The sequence below is a fragment of the Rhopalosiphum padi genome, chromosome 2 (genome assembly GCF_020882245.1).
Source record: "Rhopalosiphum padi isolate XX-2018 chromosome 2, ASM2088224v1, whole genome shotgun sequence".
Lineage (NCBI taxonomy): Eukaryota > Metazoa > Arthropoda > Insecta > Hemiptera > Aphididae > Rhopalosiphum > Rhopalosiphum padi.
The window spans coordinates 56,930,033-56,948,141 of NC_083598.1; the positions used below are offsets into that span (position 1 = coordinate 56,930,033).

The window sequence follows — 18,109 nt, forward strand, 5'->3', positions numbered from 1 at the left end:
TTTATTCAAATTATAGTGTTTATTGTAGTGATAGAAATATTGGTTACAATCTTGTAATCTCAACTAATTGCTCGATATTGTGTGATTACACGTATTGGTGATAAGTTGTTGCTGTTTGTCGTTGTTTATTGTGTGTAATGCAATTGGTGTTGATCATAGTTCAACGACACTCATGTGTATAAAATATCATGGTGTACATTCTAATCAGATGGTCTTTTTTCACCAAACTTTTTGGCATAATCTTCAGCATTTTTAAAAAACTTCTTACGATCTTTCAAATATTCTTCAGCTAATTCTGCACGTAGGGGATGTTCTGGTTCAGGATCATTGACTAGGGCTATTAATGCTTGAATAACTGAAAATGTCATAACATTAAAATAAAATGTATTGATTACGTTGTTATACAATAAAAAACAGTTTTAAAAAATCAAATACCTTGATCAGCTTTAGTAGCTGGTTTCCAATTTTCAGCACTAATGATTGGCAGACAAACCTGACCCTTTTCGTCAATATTAGGATGATAGATTTTAGTTTTGAAATTGATCTTAGGCGGTTTAAATGGATACTCTGCAGGGAAATTAATTTCTATTCTAAATGCTCCTTTATTATATGGGGGATTTTCCTGAAAAAAAAAATAGTACAAGATAATTTAATTAATTATGTTTGTAAACCATTGTTCACAATATTTATTTTTTATATACTTACAGGTAGAATCAGGCCTTGCCAAGCTAATATGTTTGTTTCATCAACTTGAATATCACGGAATGACTTTAGTCCAGAATCACGGATATCTGCAAGTTCCTAAGACAAGAAACTAAGCTGGTTATAAATGATCAATTATGAAACTTAGAAACATTTTTTTTAAGTAATAAAAATAAAATTTAAAATTATAATCCTATAAGATAGTTTTTATGACTTAATATATATTACTTAGATAAGTGGATAATATTTTATGTAGATAGTTAAGTGGTAAATTAATCTAATAGGTATTAAGGTACGTATTAAGGTACTTTTGTTTTATTTCATATAGGTTTATAAACTACACACACAATCTGTATTAATTAGTACAAAAAGTCTATGAGGAGTATTTTAGGAGTAAGCTAATGATTTTAAATTGTATAAATGTTAATATAAAATGAAAACACTAAACATTAAGTGCAAAGATAAATGATACATATTAATATAATATATCAACTCATGTTTCATACTTTGAAAATCAATGATTATAAAAAGACCATTTTTCTAAATTTTAATTCATAATTTTCTAAGGCATTTTTTTTTCAAAAAATAGTATGTTTTATTTGATATAACTAAATATTATAAACAATGGGTAAACCAAGATGAAGTTGACTAAAATGTAAAATACCTTTAAATTTATTTAATTAATATTTTAAAGGTATTGCATATTAAGTCATTTACAGGGCTGGTGCTACAAATATTGACATACTTGGCAAAACTGTGTATATGCACCTCCCTCCTTTCACAATAATCAATCAATTTTTTTTTTAAAAAAAACAAGACCATAGAGGTAATAAATTATTAACAATTAAAAATTATATTTTAAATAAATAAGCATATCAAAAAAAGATTTATTTTTCAATTCTCAGTTTAAAATTATTAGGTACCTATATATATAAATTTAAATATGTTGAGGCACCCCTCTTTATAGCAAACGTCCTGGTAACCAGCCCCTAACACCAACCTTGGTTATTTAAGAAATATATAACTTATATATTAGTTTTTTATGACAGCAATTAACTTAAATTAATATTCATTTAATCAAATAATTAATTAGGTATAAATATACCTTGTTACGTAGGTACTAGGTAAATAAATTATAATTGTTTTCCTAGAACTTATAGTTTAGGTAAATCAATTTTTTTTTTAATATCTTAAACATACATATTAAAAAAGTAACTTAAATATTATAATATAGATTATAGGTAAATTCTGATGAAGAATATTAATTTCATTCATTTCTAATTTAGAATCTAAATCGATAAGAACTGATAATTTTTATGCTAAAAATCCAGACAAGTTACTGATCAAAAATTAATTAAAATACACAAATACACGGTTTTGCCAAGTGTGCCAATATTTGTAGCACCAGCCCTGTAAATTACTTCATATGCAATACCTTTAAAGTACTTAAATTTACGTTCAAATTACTTAGATGTAGCATAAACATTTAATATATTATTTAAATACTTTTTTAAGTCTAATTTAATGTATTTTGAACAATAAAATTAAAACTCATACGAAATACATAATTATTAGTTGAATAATTACAACTTCAATATAGTATTTAGAATTAAAAACTGAAACCAAGAAGATAAATAAGATAGACAATTTCTATTTAAGACGCTAATAATCTATTAATGAAAATAACAGATAATTAATGAAATTAATGAATTATATTTTCTGATTTACAATTTTTGTGATGCAGTTTTGTACATGAGGCAAAAAAATAACTAATGATCAATTATTTGCAATACAAAATCTACATGAAATATAAAATTATCAGTTTAATTAAATAATTAAATTGTTTGTGCAGAAAAAACTAACTGTGGCGAGTAAGCGTTGTATCCTATATTAATTTAGTCAATTTTATTTAGTTATTCAACTATTAGGTACCTAGATTTTCACAAAATAATAATTTTTCCGATCATGACAATGATAAAATTGATGACCAACAAAAATGGATAAATGTTAAGTAAACGCCAAGTGCAGTAAATACAGAATAATATTTATACTATGCTATACTTAGTATATTATATAGTATTATTATAAATTTATAGCAACATGGCACAGGCAATACTATAGTTATTAGTTTTGCAATGATCATCATGTCACATAAATAACATTTAGGTATTTAATCAGTTATACATATATACAAATCTACACATACAATAAAGATTGTTATTTATTGTACTTACTTTTTGAAGTCTTCTCGTGGCGGCCATAGTCTATGTACTATGTTTTCAGACGAAGAACGAAACGAGACAAATTGTGTGCACTGTAAAATCTAAAAACGAAGGCCGTGTTCGTAGTTTCGCACGTATATCATATAATCACAACACATGCATATCAATACAATTTTTAATTGTTCGGATGTTTTAAAATAATTAATAAACCCACGGCGGGCACTGCATAAGCAACGTCAACAGCAGATTTATTATTAAAATTAAAATGAATGAAAATAATTTCCACCTTTGATAATAATCTGGTGGGCACCAGAATGTCCTGATCTCGATGACTTCACGACTCTTCACGATTTTAGTTTCTCCTCTATTTCTCTCACTCTTTTTGTTTTTTTTTTATATAATCAGAAAATACGCACTCAGCGCCAGTGCAGACACGTCTGGCGGCACTAAATTTCTTTGACAGCAATAAAATAAATCACCACTGTGAATCAGCTATACAACCATCTGCCGTACGACAACTTTTCAAACTTTGAACTCTTTTAACTTTTAACGTTGTATTTCAACATTCTTTACTGAACTATATAATTTACGCGTACGTGATATGCATTTTAGACCTGTAGGGTATTTTTAGGTATTTTTCTTTGTTAAAAATAAAAGTATAAATAATTAGGTACTTTCTACCATATAGACTAAGATATATGGGTACCTACTAAGTATTATTATTGATTATACAGAATACCTAGTCTATTCTAGAATCAATGGTATTATATATATTTTTTTTTATATTTATCTGACTAAAGCATAATATCATAATAATATATATAAAATAATAAAAATTATCTTATTTAGTAAAATTTTTATAATTTATAGAGTTGATACGTTACAAAATGATTCAGTTGTACGGCCGATGCAACTTGTGTCTTGTATAAATTGTAGTGTCAATTTTTAATTTTCTAAAAAAAATAAATGTAAATAAGAAAAATGTATAGGTATCTAGATTTTATAGATTTTCATTTACCGATTTCCATACTTGGACATATTTTTTTCAATTAGGGTAGTAGGGTTTTTGGTTTTTGTACTTGTAATTTGTAATTAAAAGAGTAGATAAAACTAGGGAATCCAACAGGTTAAAACAGTTTCGGAAGTTCTTAAAACATTAATAAATAATAATATCATGTATAATATATAGGAATCGATCGGTGTAATTGACATACAACATCCGACTATTGATCGGTACAATAGATATAGGCCTGATGATTTATTCTTGAATTACGTAATCTATGGATACAATAAAATGCATACAAAGGTTATAAGTATAAAATAGGCATAAATTAACTTTTTAAGAAGCCACCCATTAGCAAAATTTAGCTTGATATTTTGAACAGAAATATTGGCACATAAAAATATATAACTATTAAAACAAAAGTTAAGAAATAATATACTATTATATAATAATTTATAATTCTTGAAAAAATTAAGTACCTTCCTGTCTTTTACTTGACATAACTTTTTACACAAAAAAACTACTAAAACTATAGGTACTTATCTAGGTACCTAAAATAAAAAAAGATAAAATATATAGGTACATAATATATAGTATGTTTCAATATAGTATTGTATACCTATAGGCTAGGGGTGGCCAACTAGTCGATTGCGATCGACCGGTCGATCGCGAGATGAATTTGTGTCAATCGCGACTCCCTTTCGTATTTTCTTGAATTTTTGAATTTTTTCTGTAAATTTATATATCTTTATATCAACGAATATAAAAATTATACTTAGAAAATGCAATAAATAACTATGAAAAACGAGATTATACACAGATATCGAATAAAAGAAGTGTAACACGCATGTACATATTATATAATATACATATTTTTTTTTATTGACAATCTTTTTTTTTTTTTGGTCGATCGATCGCGTCAACCTAGAAAATCTCGGAGGTTGATCGCAAGTCTATTAAAGTTGACCACCCCTGCTATAGGCTATAATAAAATAAATAAATGAATGATGAATAGCTATAAAGTAATGAATATTTCAATATTTGTGACATATATTTTTGTTTAATTGATTTTTAGACAAATTAATTTTTTTTTTTTTTGAAGAAAAATAGAATTTATTACATTATACTTACATAAAAAATTACAAATTAAAAACTAGAAATGTAACAATGTATTATTATTTTTCATTAAGCAGTGCTTGTAGCGAGGTAGATGAGTTGATAGTATACAATATAATCTTAAAAACTAAAAAAAAAATGAGAAAGATTAACTTTAAATGCTGCAATATTTAAAATATTTAAACTCCTATTTAATACACAAGTAAGTTTATATAACAAAAATAAATAAAAATTGTATTAAAACTAAAACAAAACTTAAAATTATGATTTTAAACCATATTAAAATATTTAAATACTAGATAAAATACAACTATAGTTCAAGAAACAAAAAAGTGGGCAAGTGGATATCGCTCTGTTGTATAGTAGAGACGGAGAGTACGTCACTATAATGGATGTGTTAAATTTGAATGTTAGTTATTAGTAATAACTTATTACCTACCTACATTTTATGTAGTATGTAGTATGTACCTACTAATAGGATAACATTTTTCCTTGATGGTTTTTACCAAATTTTTTGGTTTTTGGGGTTTTTTAACCTTAGATATAAATTATAAACATTTTATGAATTTTCAACTTCAAAATTCCTTGCAAATTTTCGCATTTTTGACATATTTCATAAACATTTGTACTTTAAATGCTTATAACAAAATCTGTCACTAACGATTTTTGATTTTTTTACCACGATAAGCACAATTTATAATAAACCTTGTATTATATTTTAAAGATTATTTGAAAAGCCAAATTTTTATTATCAGCATTTCATGAAAAAAAATTTAGAAAAATCGAAAATTTCAATTGTCTGAAAATTGCTTAATTAAAGTCAAAATATTTTGAAAATTTAATCGTAAATAGATAACGCGAATATAAACATCTGGTTAAAATTTGAAGTATTTCAAGGATTCGTTTTTGAATGACAGCAAAATAAAAAAATTGATTTGGTTGAAAACTGGTTATGCGTAAATATTCCCGTTTTTCCGTTACTTTTTTACCTGTCGCATTTGAAAACTACTGGACATTTTTTACTTTTGACCCCCCACCAAAAAAAAAATACCAACTAGATTCAATTTCCTATTTAAAGAGGGGCTGAAGTCAAAAATCAAAGCTCCATTACTACTCCAAACCGTGATGACAAACACAAAAATATAAATAAAAATAAAATATTGGGAAAGTATTATTATGAGTTCTAACTTCTAAATATTTAAAATTTTGATGAACGAAGTTTAGCTGATCAAAATATGCAATATATCAAAATTTGGCGGTGTGTCCATGTCCCTACACCACTTTACTACACTACTCGTCTAAACTTTAAAAAACTTATTGCTTTTAAATTACTCGTTAGAAATTTATACATCAACGAACTCTAATATAAGTAATATTTTGTTTTGAAAAAAAGATTTAAAAGTACCTATATAGTATATACTATATCACTAAAAAGAACTAAACAATTAAACAATTATATTGAGTTAAATTTATGTATAAAAAATATTTTCAAAAACTGTTTTTAAAATAATGAGTAATAATCTAATATGAGTGTTATGTTAAACAGATTACCGTTATCTGGTACCCATATATAATTTAAATTAACTTCTACGTATTTAGTTCGAATTATTATGCACGTACATTTAAGTTTTGAGTCATACATGGTTTAAAAAAACTGTCCAGTTATTTATGGTATACGTATATTGTTGAAATGGTGTTGATTCGTTCGAATTATCAGAATTCGTTCTACCTATGGACTATATGACTCATCGGATGTAGTTACTACAGTAGCTAATCTACAGATCAGAAACGGAGTGGGAAGAAAATATTATAACGTAATAAGACGTATCAACTGTATATAACACGTAGTTATACAACTAAATATTTAGTTTGTGAACGTTCCAGTGCACCATAATATTACGTTTCAGGAAGTCATTTCTTAAACTTATTACCATTGTACACATATATTTTGTAAGTACATCAAAAATAATTAATTTTCACACCATATTGTACTTTATAATATTACTAGTAAGTTAAATTTGTAATTGAAACAATTTTTAATATTTAAAATATTATATTTATATTTATATAGTAATATTATATAGACATAATGCAGGTTAGAGATAATAAATAAATATATATTTTGATTTTTGAATATACCTAGTAACTATAATAACGAATAGAAAATATTAGTTGAATATATGTAAAATGTTTTAAAAACAATAACAATTACGTCATTACTTAATATTCTAAATAATATTACGAGAACTATTTTTATTAAAATATATTTTGATTGAACACAGTAAAAATGAAAATTCTAAATTTTTAGAACAGCGTTATACTATTCAGGCTTATGGATCATAGTTAGTTTGAATTGCACTTTTTTGTTTTAATATCAATGCAATAATTACCTACGTAAAGATTAAATTATGGCGGGAGTCAAACTCTTTGTTTTTATTAGTTTACTACCTATTTATTTTACACAAACCTAATTATCTATATTAATATTGAAATACCCAGGTATAAAGGTTAAACAAACACTAAAAACATTACATAATTATTAAATTATTCTTAAAATTACAATAAAATATGTAGATACTTACTATATAAATATAACGAAACTTGAAAGAATGCAAATAGTAGATAGGATGACTAGAATGTATATGTTATCACATATAGGTAGAAATCTATACCTGCATAATACATATTATATTACACAGGGGTATACAGTAGAATTCGCTAATAGTATTATAATTTAATATATTACATTTATAAAAAGTAATTTTTGTTAATTTAGTTTATAATTACTGGAGTTGATATTTAATATTATATAGCTAAAATATGTTAATATGTTATAGATATTTACATTTTTTAATAATGGGGCTTTTGAAAATTGCTCTTGTATTGATGATTAGCTGTTCATCCATGTACTCTGTGAAGTGTCATTCATATCATTTCGGCCAATGTCCAACTCTTGAACCAATGGCTGATTTTTCAATGGATAAGGTAATTCATAAATCATAATATAATATACCCATGGGCGTAGCTAGAATTTCAATCAGGGGGGGGGCAGTGACATAGCCAATTTTAAATCATTAAAACTCAATTTATAAGGCGTAGGAAATATAATTTAGTTTAAAATGCAAGGGGTGGGCACTGTACCCCCCCTGCACCACTCTCGCAATCGACGTACGTTTCAATATATTTTTAGTATTAAGTAATACTGATATTAGTGATATTTATATAATAATTATTATTGGGAATATTGAGAAAATGTAGACTTTTATATAATAATATAAAGTAAATACAATAATGTCTAAATGGTAAATAGTAGGTACTATAGATGCTCAGTGTACGTATCACGCATGTATGTATAAATATAAAATAATAAAATAATAATATATTATGTAAACTGGTTCTGTTCTTTGTTTTAAATTTCATTATTTCAACTTAAATTATATCAATGATATAGGTGATAGGTAATACTATAAAGTCTCAACTTTTATTTGAAAATCTTGAATGTTCGTCTACTGATATAAGTAGTTATATACCTAAGTGGCTAAGTAGAAATATTTAACGAAAGTAAAATTTAAGAAACTATGACACATAATATATTAATATATTATACTTATATAGGTATATTTTAATTTATGGTTATAAAATATGTCTTAGCGCTTAGATTTGTATAAATTTACATTTTTATTTTTATTAATTGTATTAATACTAAAATATTTTTTGTACATACTTTCATCAATGGACAACGATACGATGGTCAATGGTAGGTACTCAAGTTATAGGCTGATATAATAGTATTATATTTAATTATAATTTATAAATTTTAACTATCTTTATTGAATTAATAAAATTAGATTAGGTATCATTGTTGTGACTACTTGTAAGCCATATAATATAATTGTATTAACGTGCGTGGTACGTATATAGTAAATATACAATGTGCATATTTGAAAACGTGTTAAAAGTAATTTAGGGAACCAGCATTCTATTAATACAAAATCATATTAATTTAAAATATTTAATTAAATATAATATATCTGTTATTTTTTCGTTTAAGTGTATATTTTATTAAATAATAAACAGCATTGCCTCAGTTTAAGGCATTTGTAATTCTGTAATTTTGTAATTCGTCAATGAAAATATTTAAATTACATATTTTTTTTAAAACATTATTTACTTAAATTTTTAATTGGTAATCGTTAAGCTATTTAGTAGCTACTTATAACCAAACATAGTAAATTAGTAAATATATTTAGAATATAATATGAACTATAATATATTATATTATATAATCTATTTATCTACTATATTAACTATATCCACCGAAGTGTATTGTATAAAAAAAAATAATCTTTAATATTACCTATTTACAAAATATATAACTACATTTGTTTATCAGTTACACGATTTGTATTACGATACTACAGTACCTACCTATACGATGCTATACTACTTGTGTCCGAAATTATAAATAGATCATAGGTAACTTGTACCCGAAGATTATTTTGATCTTGCACTTAAAACAGTCGCTTATTTATTTAATTATTAAACGCCAACGGCATTTTTCTGTAATACAATTAAAGTAATTAAGTGACCCCAGGGACGTGCCTGGGGGGGGCGGTATTTTAATTCCCTCTCCAAAAAAAATTCTAGGCATGCCCCTGGGTGAGCCTGAATAATTTATAGGTATAAATGGTATATAATTCGTTTATTAATGTTTTGTTTATAAAAAAAATATTTATGAGTGTTTTAATAAATACAATAATAATAATTAGAATTTAAAAAATTAAAACCACTAATTGTCCATAAATAAAACCATTAAAACTACTGAATTCTTGGTGTGCCAATCCACCTCTGAATTCGTACTCGTAATAATCTACGAAAAGCTCAGTTTTTGATAAATTTACAATTTTTTTAATTTGAATGAGTTTATTTTAAATGTGATTATGTGTGTAAGCTGTTTTGCTGTTTAGTCTTTCAGACCCCATACGGAACTATTGTACCAACAATTTGAAAAATATGATATAAAATTCCAACCCTAACAGGTCTAATGTTATAGATTGATATAAAGTTAGTTGCATTTTTGACAATACAATAAAGCTATTATTTAATTATTATAGACGTAATACATATAATGCTAATGCACATTTGTATATAATAGGTAATGGTGTGACTGGTGGTGAGTACACTGTACAATGTATAATATACATGTTAATTATTTGATACATTCAAATATAATTTAAAATTAAAATTGTCATAGGTAATCGTTATTATACCTTTCTGATACACCTTGTATGAGTTTATTAAACAATATTAAAAATTAATTATATTGTTACAATGTTATACCCAATGGTTATACTATGTTATACCTTTATTATTTTACTCATTTAGTTTTAACTGTATTATATTTGTTTAGCTTTTAGGAAAATGGTATGCAATCCAAAAAACATCAACGTCAAGTCGGTGTCTTGAATATAACTTTGAAAAAACAGGCGAACCTAACTCATTCAAATTAGATCAAATGAGCGAAAATTCAATAATAAATGTTGCAAAATCTAATAATTACCATTATATTGGAAATCTAAAAGCGGATCCTAACTTACCTTCGAGAATGATAGCTAATTTTCCATTAAGTAAGTAACTGTTTGACATTTTTTGAAGTAATATGATATTTCAATCGAAAACAAATAAGAAAAATTAAATCATTTTATTTTTCAAATATATTTAGAATATTTCATTGATTTATGCAATTTCCCTCCACTCAGAACCTTAAACTACGTATAAGGTATGAAGCCAAATGTTTCTATTAAAGTTTTTATTAGATATCGTTTATGATCATATATATAAATAGATAAAGATATCTACTAATTAAAAACGTATCCTCTTTACGAACATGGCAACACCTAATAATATTTGACCCTAATAGACATCTGAAGCGTAAATAAAGTCGTGTTATTTTAAATAATAATTACATATCTATAAATAATAGAAAACGTAATGGTTTTTTTTATTACTTTTTAATGAATTATTTCATATTATGCTTTTTATTCACTTATCATATAAATCACATTATATGTTTTCTTCTTGTTTCAATATTTGTTATAGTTTGTACTTTAATTACAAAAAAATAATTTAATATTAGTACAATATTAAATAATCTATTATTTGAATTACCAGCTATATATTAAATAAGAATTATTATTTAAAATCAATCGTTTTTACATCGTAAAAAAAATGTCAAAATTATATCATTTTTATTTGAACTTATTCAAACTAGATTGAAAACCTTCTTAAAGTTGGAATATATTAATTAATATATATTTTTACTCATAGGTGTTGCGGGTAAAGCGTCGTTTGTGGTATTTTCAACGGACTACACCAATTACGCAGGAATATTTTCTTGTCAAAAAATACCTCTTGGTAATAGACATACAGTGACGATTTTATCTAGATCAAAAACTTTGGATAAACAGTATGTAGATAAGGTTAGTTAAAATGTGAAAAATTAAGTAGAGGAGCTCAATCCAATGATTTAAGAGCTGCATCTCAAATGCACAATTACCTAACTCAGACCCATGGGGGGCTTTGCTCCCACATCCTCCCTCACCAACCTTACTTATATTTTAAATGCCACTTTTCAGCTACACAGATATTTAAATTCCAAGTATAATATATTTTGATAGTGATACTTATGTCCTACATATTATATGGTAGAAAAAAAATAAGAATCAACATACTTACATAATTTATTCAATAAACTAGATAGATGACAAAATTAATAATCATTGTTTCTGATATTAAAAATCGTAAAAATCGTTATATAATTGATGTAAATTCAAATCCACATTTTAATAAAAATTATTTTGGATATTAGTTTGTGCTATCCCCCATTATAGTGAAAAAATATATTTGGGGTACGTAAACAAAAATAAATAGTAGAGGAGCTCCTTCCCAATTCGAGCACTGGTTCTTGTTTAAAGTTTATTCTTTATGATGTAGATTATTTAGTTTTTTGTGATAGAGAATTTTTTTACTTTATCGTAGGTATATACATGTCCCTATCTAAATCAATAACAACTATTCATTATAAGAAGTCTGTTTTTGTGACAAAAAATTGAGAGTTTTTTAAATTTGTTCCAAAAAATGCATACATTCTGACTACTAGGCTCCATATCCATATAACAATTACGAACGTCTATACAAATGTACCTAAGTGTAACAATGTTTAAACTTTCTTTCAGGTGCGCAATCGCATTGCTTCAAGCAACGTAAATCCATTTGACTTAACCATTGTTGATCAGAACAATTGTTCGCATCTGAACACAACGATGCGTGTGGAAATCAATGACCAAACATTTAGTTCACAGAACATTGGTCAGGCGGTACGTAAAGTAGGATCGAAAATTGGCGATGGTGTAGAGTACGTGATCGAAGGTGGTAAAAAAATAATAAAATCTGTGAGTAAATCAGATGAGACCAAAGGTGATCCTAACAGTGATGTTGAGTGGATGCCGTAGATCAATATTGTAATAGCGATATTACATAAAGTTGCATACTACGTAAACTTATTTTTGTTGTAGTTAATAATCAGGAATATATATTATATTTATACCTACACCTAAGTTACAACAAATTTCTCTACGACTGATAATCAGAAAATGTTAATTTAGTATAGTTTTATTACTTTACTTTATAATAATTGTAGTTTGTACACTAGTTATAAATAAGATTTTAATTATTTAACTATACATTTGTGTATCGACATTAAATAAACAGAAACTGAAAAGTAAAATAAATTGTTATTTAATTTATTAATTTTTAAATTTTAAAGTTGTGTATGTTCTTTGCATATTATATAGGCAATTCATTTGGTTGGATCTTTATAAGCTTAAAATACCTACCTATAAATAGGTCTGACCAAAGCGTTTAAAGTTTAAACTTCAGATTTTCCTTCCCTCACATGTATATTGTATATATTATAATATATACATACAATATACCTACTATTTTTTCCATTAAATATTTGTCTATATCGACAAAACGAAAATCAACATACTTATGTGTAGTTACATTATATTTATTTATGTATAAAAATTAAAAAGTAATTGTTTATATATTATGTATAACAGTTAATTAGATCAATACAGTTATACACCAGTAAACCCCGGTATTCGGCCAAAATAGCGAAACAATAACCGCGAATGTAAAATCGCGAAATAATAATGGCGAAAATAAAAACAACGAATTTTAAAAAAGAGCGAAAATATACGATTAGGCATTTAGTTAGTGAAAATAATTTTTAAAAAAACAATTAGGTTAGTGACAAATTATATGCTACACCATTTACAAAGTTATTATTATTATTAGTATTATAATTTGTCATTAACAAATGAAGTCTTTTAGTGTGCTAAAGTCTTTGTACTTTTTTTTTCTGTGGTTGTTCTCCAGCATTATACTGTTCTCGTATTAATTCTTCTAAATTTTGAATTTTCTTTATTCCGTCAATAAATTTCCATAGTCCATACAGTAGGGTAGTTTTCTACTAAATGCGATAAATAGGTAAACTTTTTCATCGCCCATATAGTATTTAAATTTTGGATTCTATACCAAATTAAAAATGTTTTCTTGAAATATTTTGCTTCCTAACATTCAGAAACCAGACTAACACGATTAAACGTAAGAGTATTATACTTAAACAATATATTGTCATATAAATTCTTCATTTTGATAATATGCTGGCAATAAAAGTTGAAGACGCCAGACCGACGCGACAAATGCGATCGTTAATGTAAATTCACTAAATTCTATAGACTCATTTTACTGCAGAACGAATGTGACAACATATCAATTTCAATAAAGGTATTTAAAACTGTAATATAAGCTATATATCTACTAGGTTTTTTTTTATTTTCTATTAAAACACCATTATAAATACTTAAGTCAAAATAAAAATTCATCATTAATATTGTGTGCTTAAAAACACATTTTTTGACGGAATTTCGGACAGAAATTGTGGTAAGTGTTTTATAATAGATTATAATACTTTTAAATTATAAGATACAACCGCGTGATATAATATAGTTTTCAAGTCTATAATCCATTATGGGTATTTTTTTTAGAAAAATGCGGTAGACAAAATACTATGAGACATAGAATGAACAACAAAGGTTTTAAATGACTCAACAAAAATTTAACCCTTGAACAGTGTAACATACTTCTATCGTTTTATCAACTCTATAGAATACACATTTCGTGCACAAAATTAGGTTAGTTTGGTATAAATTAGAAACATAGGTTAGGGTATTAGACAAAGATGCAGGACATCGATTAGGGATACTTATAAATTAATATTTTGTCAAAATCTTGTTTTCCTTAAAGATTACCATTTCCCCAAATTTCTTTCTTTTTACTCAAAGTACAAACTAGGTCTAATTTGAAAATTGAAGCATTTTTACTGTTCCATAATCCAACAGGTGATGATTCCGCTCAGAATCTAAAAGTTTTCAATATAGGTATTTTATTGATTTGAAGTATTGTAAAATTTATACCAATCTACAAAATATATTATAGGTAAGTTAGAATCTGAAAATATTATTTGTAATATTATTATTTGTACAATACACATCAAATTATACTAAAAGTCTAAAACTTATACAAACAATAAAATATAATATAGGTAATTACTTATTATGGAATCTGTTTGTATAAAAAAATCAAGAAAATGTCTATATTTATTTTATGGATCTAAACGAAGTAAGTATATATAGTAGGTACGTGTACTAAACGGCCAGTTGACTAAACCGTATTAAAATTTCTTGCAGTCTTCAGGCTATTGATTGTTGATCAGAGTTAATACAGTATACTTTATCATGATGCATTATGTCATCAACAGTCCTTGAAGAGTAACGCTATCAAGGGCATTATTAGATATTTCAAGTTCAAATTTCGATAAAATTGGATATTTAAACGAAAAATAACGGGTTTAGTTATTTTGTTTTAAATCAAAAATATTACCCGTGGACGAGGAATGGTAAACTTCTACAAATTAAGTTAATTTCCTAAAAAAGATAGTGTTAACTCTTATAAACTATTATAATAATAAAAATAAATATGGCTAGTTTGTCAGGAAGTAAAGCAAAACCTAATGGTAAATAATTTTGATTCTTAAGAAACCATGAATAGTAAATAACTGTAGAAAATTATTTTTAATAATATTTTTTTGTTAAATAGGATATTAGAATATTTAAAACGTGAACGTATATTATTATATTTTATATACAAAATTATATGTTCAAACTATTTTGATTAATTTTTCGCTATTGCCTATTTATACAACGAATCTATTCACACGTTTTACGAAAATTTAGTGCGATGCCTACTGAATCAAAAGTTAATAACATATAATAAAAAATAATATGCGATGTAAATATATAGTAATATAATATCTAAAAATATGTAATATACCTATGTGATGTTTTCAGCGAAAATGTATTTAATCTACCATATTACAATTAATAAAATAAATAATAATAATAACAATTTGAACATATCATAAAATATGCTTAGTAATATAGGATGAGCGTCTTCAATCAAAATAGTTTTTTTTTATGTGTATTGAACTAATGAATAACGATTTACCATTGTATCTACATTGAACACATCAATTACAGTGATTACAATAAGGTACACTCGATATCAATCGTGCAGCAGAGCACACTTACTCATTTTCAAAAATATTTTATTGATTTACCCAATTCGACAGTGGTGGATTTAAGGTGAGTCCTAACTGTCTTTGAGCATACCGACTGCAGCTTATGTAAATATATTTATAATGTTTTGAGTTAAAAACAATAGATAAGTAATAGGTCACTTAATTTAGGCATAGGTATTCGATAATTTCTGTTAAATTCGCCACTGAAGTTATCATAGGTGCATATTATTATGTATAGTTAAGTGTCCCAGGATTACCTCCTCTAACAACTATTTATCTACATAATATTTTCGAAAATTATTAATGTATCAATTAGTCAATTGTTTATAAGCATTGAAGTAATTTTTATTTTTAAATGTTTGTTTTCTTGGTATACATAATTACCAGGAATAGTCAATGTACCTAAGTATAAGAAATAAGAATATATAATATATTGCAAAATGGATATGTAAATACTTTTAAGGTTAGTAGCTACGTTATATTAATATGAGATTTAAACTTTATTAAGTCAGGAAATGGATGGAGTATAAATATATAGCCAGGTTAAACAAAATTATTAAATACAATTTTTATTTAATTAAATAAAAAAATACTGCCTGTAATCTGTATAAATTAGGTTTTTGACTAAGCTTGACTATTTGAATGGAATTATTTGAGATTCTGAAATACAAGTGATATCCACTGCAAGATTGCTCCTGTCAACAACATTTTTATTATTTAATTATAAGCAATATGCTGATATACAAATAAAACAGTTATAGATGTAGGTCCTATATACAATATGGTTGCATGCACTAATATCTTGAAAATATAGTAGAATATTTATCGCAATATTTCGATACATATAATAAAGTAGTTAATTATTTATCATAATAATTTAAAATTTAGATGAACGGAGTTGATTGGTATAAGTGTACCTCGCGAAATATTGGTTTACTATACTTTTCATTTAAATTTTAAAATTTAAATATTTATAATTTTATAAGCCATAAACTCATAACATCGTTAAAAATTCGATTTTTATACATTTCTGTATCGAAGATTGAATAACTCCAAAAAAATATTTTACTTAGGAATATAAAATTAAAAATATTATTTATTTAAAATAGTAAAAACTTAAAAAAAAAAAAAATGATTTAACACAAAAACTTAAAACTTTTCGAATTAATCAGTGTACAAAGTTTAATAGATTACTTTGTAGAATCGAATGGATAGTATACGTACGTACGCTTGTAGCAGCAAACTGCATAAAAATAGTGAATCTATTTTGCGATAATTAAAAAAATCCACCGATTGTTAGGTACTTACTCGAAAAGACTAAAACGAAAATCATTTTTACAACAATGATGTGGATTTATACGTCATTCGGTACAATCTAATCGTCAGGCGGTACTCGTCGTACAACATAAATATGTTATTATTATCCTCGTGGATTTTCACTGACGACGTAATATATACCTAATATACATAAAATATTTTGAAAGAATCTAAAACTCCCAAGTTAATCAAGAAGTATAGTTAATAAGGATAATCTATATGCAATACGTATTGTTGCAATTCTTATCTACCTACGCCATATATAAGTAATTGTGTAGTATTCCTTTTATTATAATATCTATATAATTTATACACCAATATAAATATAATTTATATAATCTATAATGCTTAGTTCCGATATTCATAAATACCTACGTCCTACATGGTAATATATACAAAATAGAATAATTTTACTATGGAAACGTAATTAATGTTAGTAAACCTGTTTAGATTAATTTTATTTACCTCCCATTTAAACATATTACATTAAGTATGTATGTAGCGTGTATATTATTATAATGTATATATAGTTGATTACGTAAACAATGAATAATGATAGTTTATTGGTTTGTCGACTCATTTGAGAAGAAATCGCTAATCATTTAATATTGTAGGTAAATAGGTAATGGATTTATTGATATAACAATTTATCAGAAAAATAGATTTAATCGTGTTAACAACAATTAATTATGAATTTATGTAGGTACCTAACATCGGTGGTGTAACTTGACATTAAGCCATGACTAAATTAATCAAATTATTTTAATGTATTGATAAATTTTGGTTAATTTAAATTATTATAATATAATTTGACAACAATTCAACAATTTTTCCGTTTAGCTATAGTCAAATACACAAAATATGAATTATATCATACATATAATACATTTATTAGATAGTTAAAAGTTATCTAGTAGTTATTATTTACCTATGTATCTAATATACTTTAAATTGTACTAGGTACTACAGTTTTTGTATTTTGATTATTTTGTGTTCATAAATAATATTACACTTTTTTAATTGCTTTTATATTTTATTAGTTAA

General features: G+C 25.3%; 3 protein-coding genes across 5 annotated transcripts in view; 1 reads left to right on the forward strand and 2 right to left on the reverse strand.

The window, feature by feature from the left end:
• LOC132920000 (ubiquitin-conjugating enzyme E2 L3) lies at positions 1-3,250 on the reverse strand. Its single transcript, XM_060981987.1, has 4 exons — positions 2,937-3,250; positions 706-801; positions 436-622; positions 1-355 (listed from the first exon to the last, which is right to left on the reverse strand). Exons 1-4 carry the CDS (start codon positions 2,961-2,963, stop codon positions 201-203), a joined length of 465 nt encoding a protein of 154 aa, XP_060837970.1. The 5' UTR covers positions 2,964-3,250; the 3' UTR covers positions 1-200.
• LOC132919994 (uncharacterized) overlaps positions 2,979-18,109 on the reverse strand; it is a 27,360-nt gene continuing 12,229 nt past the window's right edge. Inside the window, exon 8 of one of the 2 annotated variants that reach the window (XM_060981977.1) lies at positions 2,979-3,877. The gene's annotated coding sequence lies outside the window, so the exon portion shown is untranslated. Of the gene's footprint in view, positions 3,878-16,221; positions 16,444-18,109 lie in introns of those variants that run through there. The other variant, XM_060981975.1, reaches the window with a different exon arrangement.
• LOC132919996 (apolipoprotein D-like) lies at positions 6,840-12,833 on the forward strand. Of its 2 annotated transcripts, none has more exons than XM_060981979.1 (5): positions 6,840-6,993; positions 7,881-8,028; positions 10,454-10,670; positions 11,371-11,522; positions 12,279-12,833. In XM_060981979.1, exons 2-5 carry the CDS (start codon positions 7,900-7,902, stop codon positions 12,552-12,554), a joined length of 774 nt encoding a protein of 257 aa, XP_060837962.1. In that variant the 5' UTR covers positions 6,840-6,993; positions 7,881-7,899; the 3' UTR covers positions 12,555-12,833. The 2 variants fall into 2 exon arrangements, with proteins under 2 accessions (XP_060837962.1, XP_060837963.1); XM_060981980.1 differs by lacking the exon at positions 6,840-6,993 and adding an exon at positions 7,032-7,050.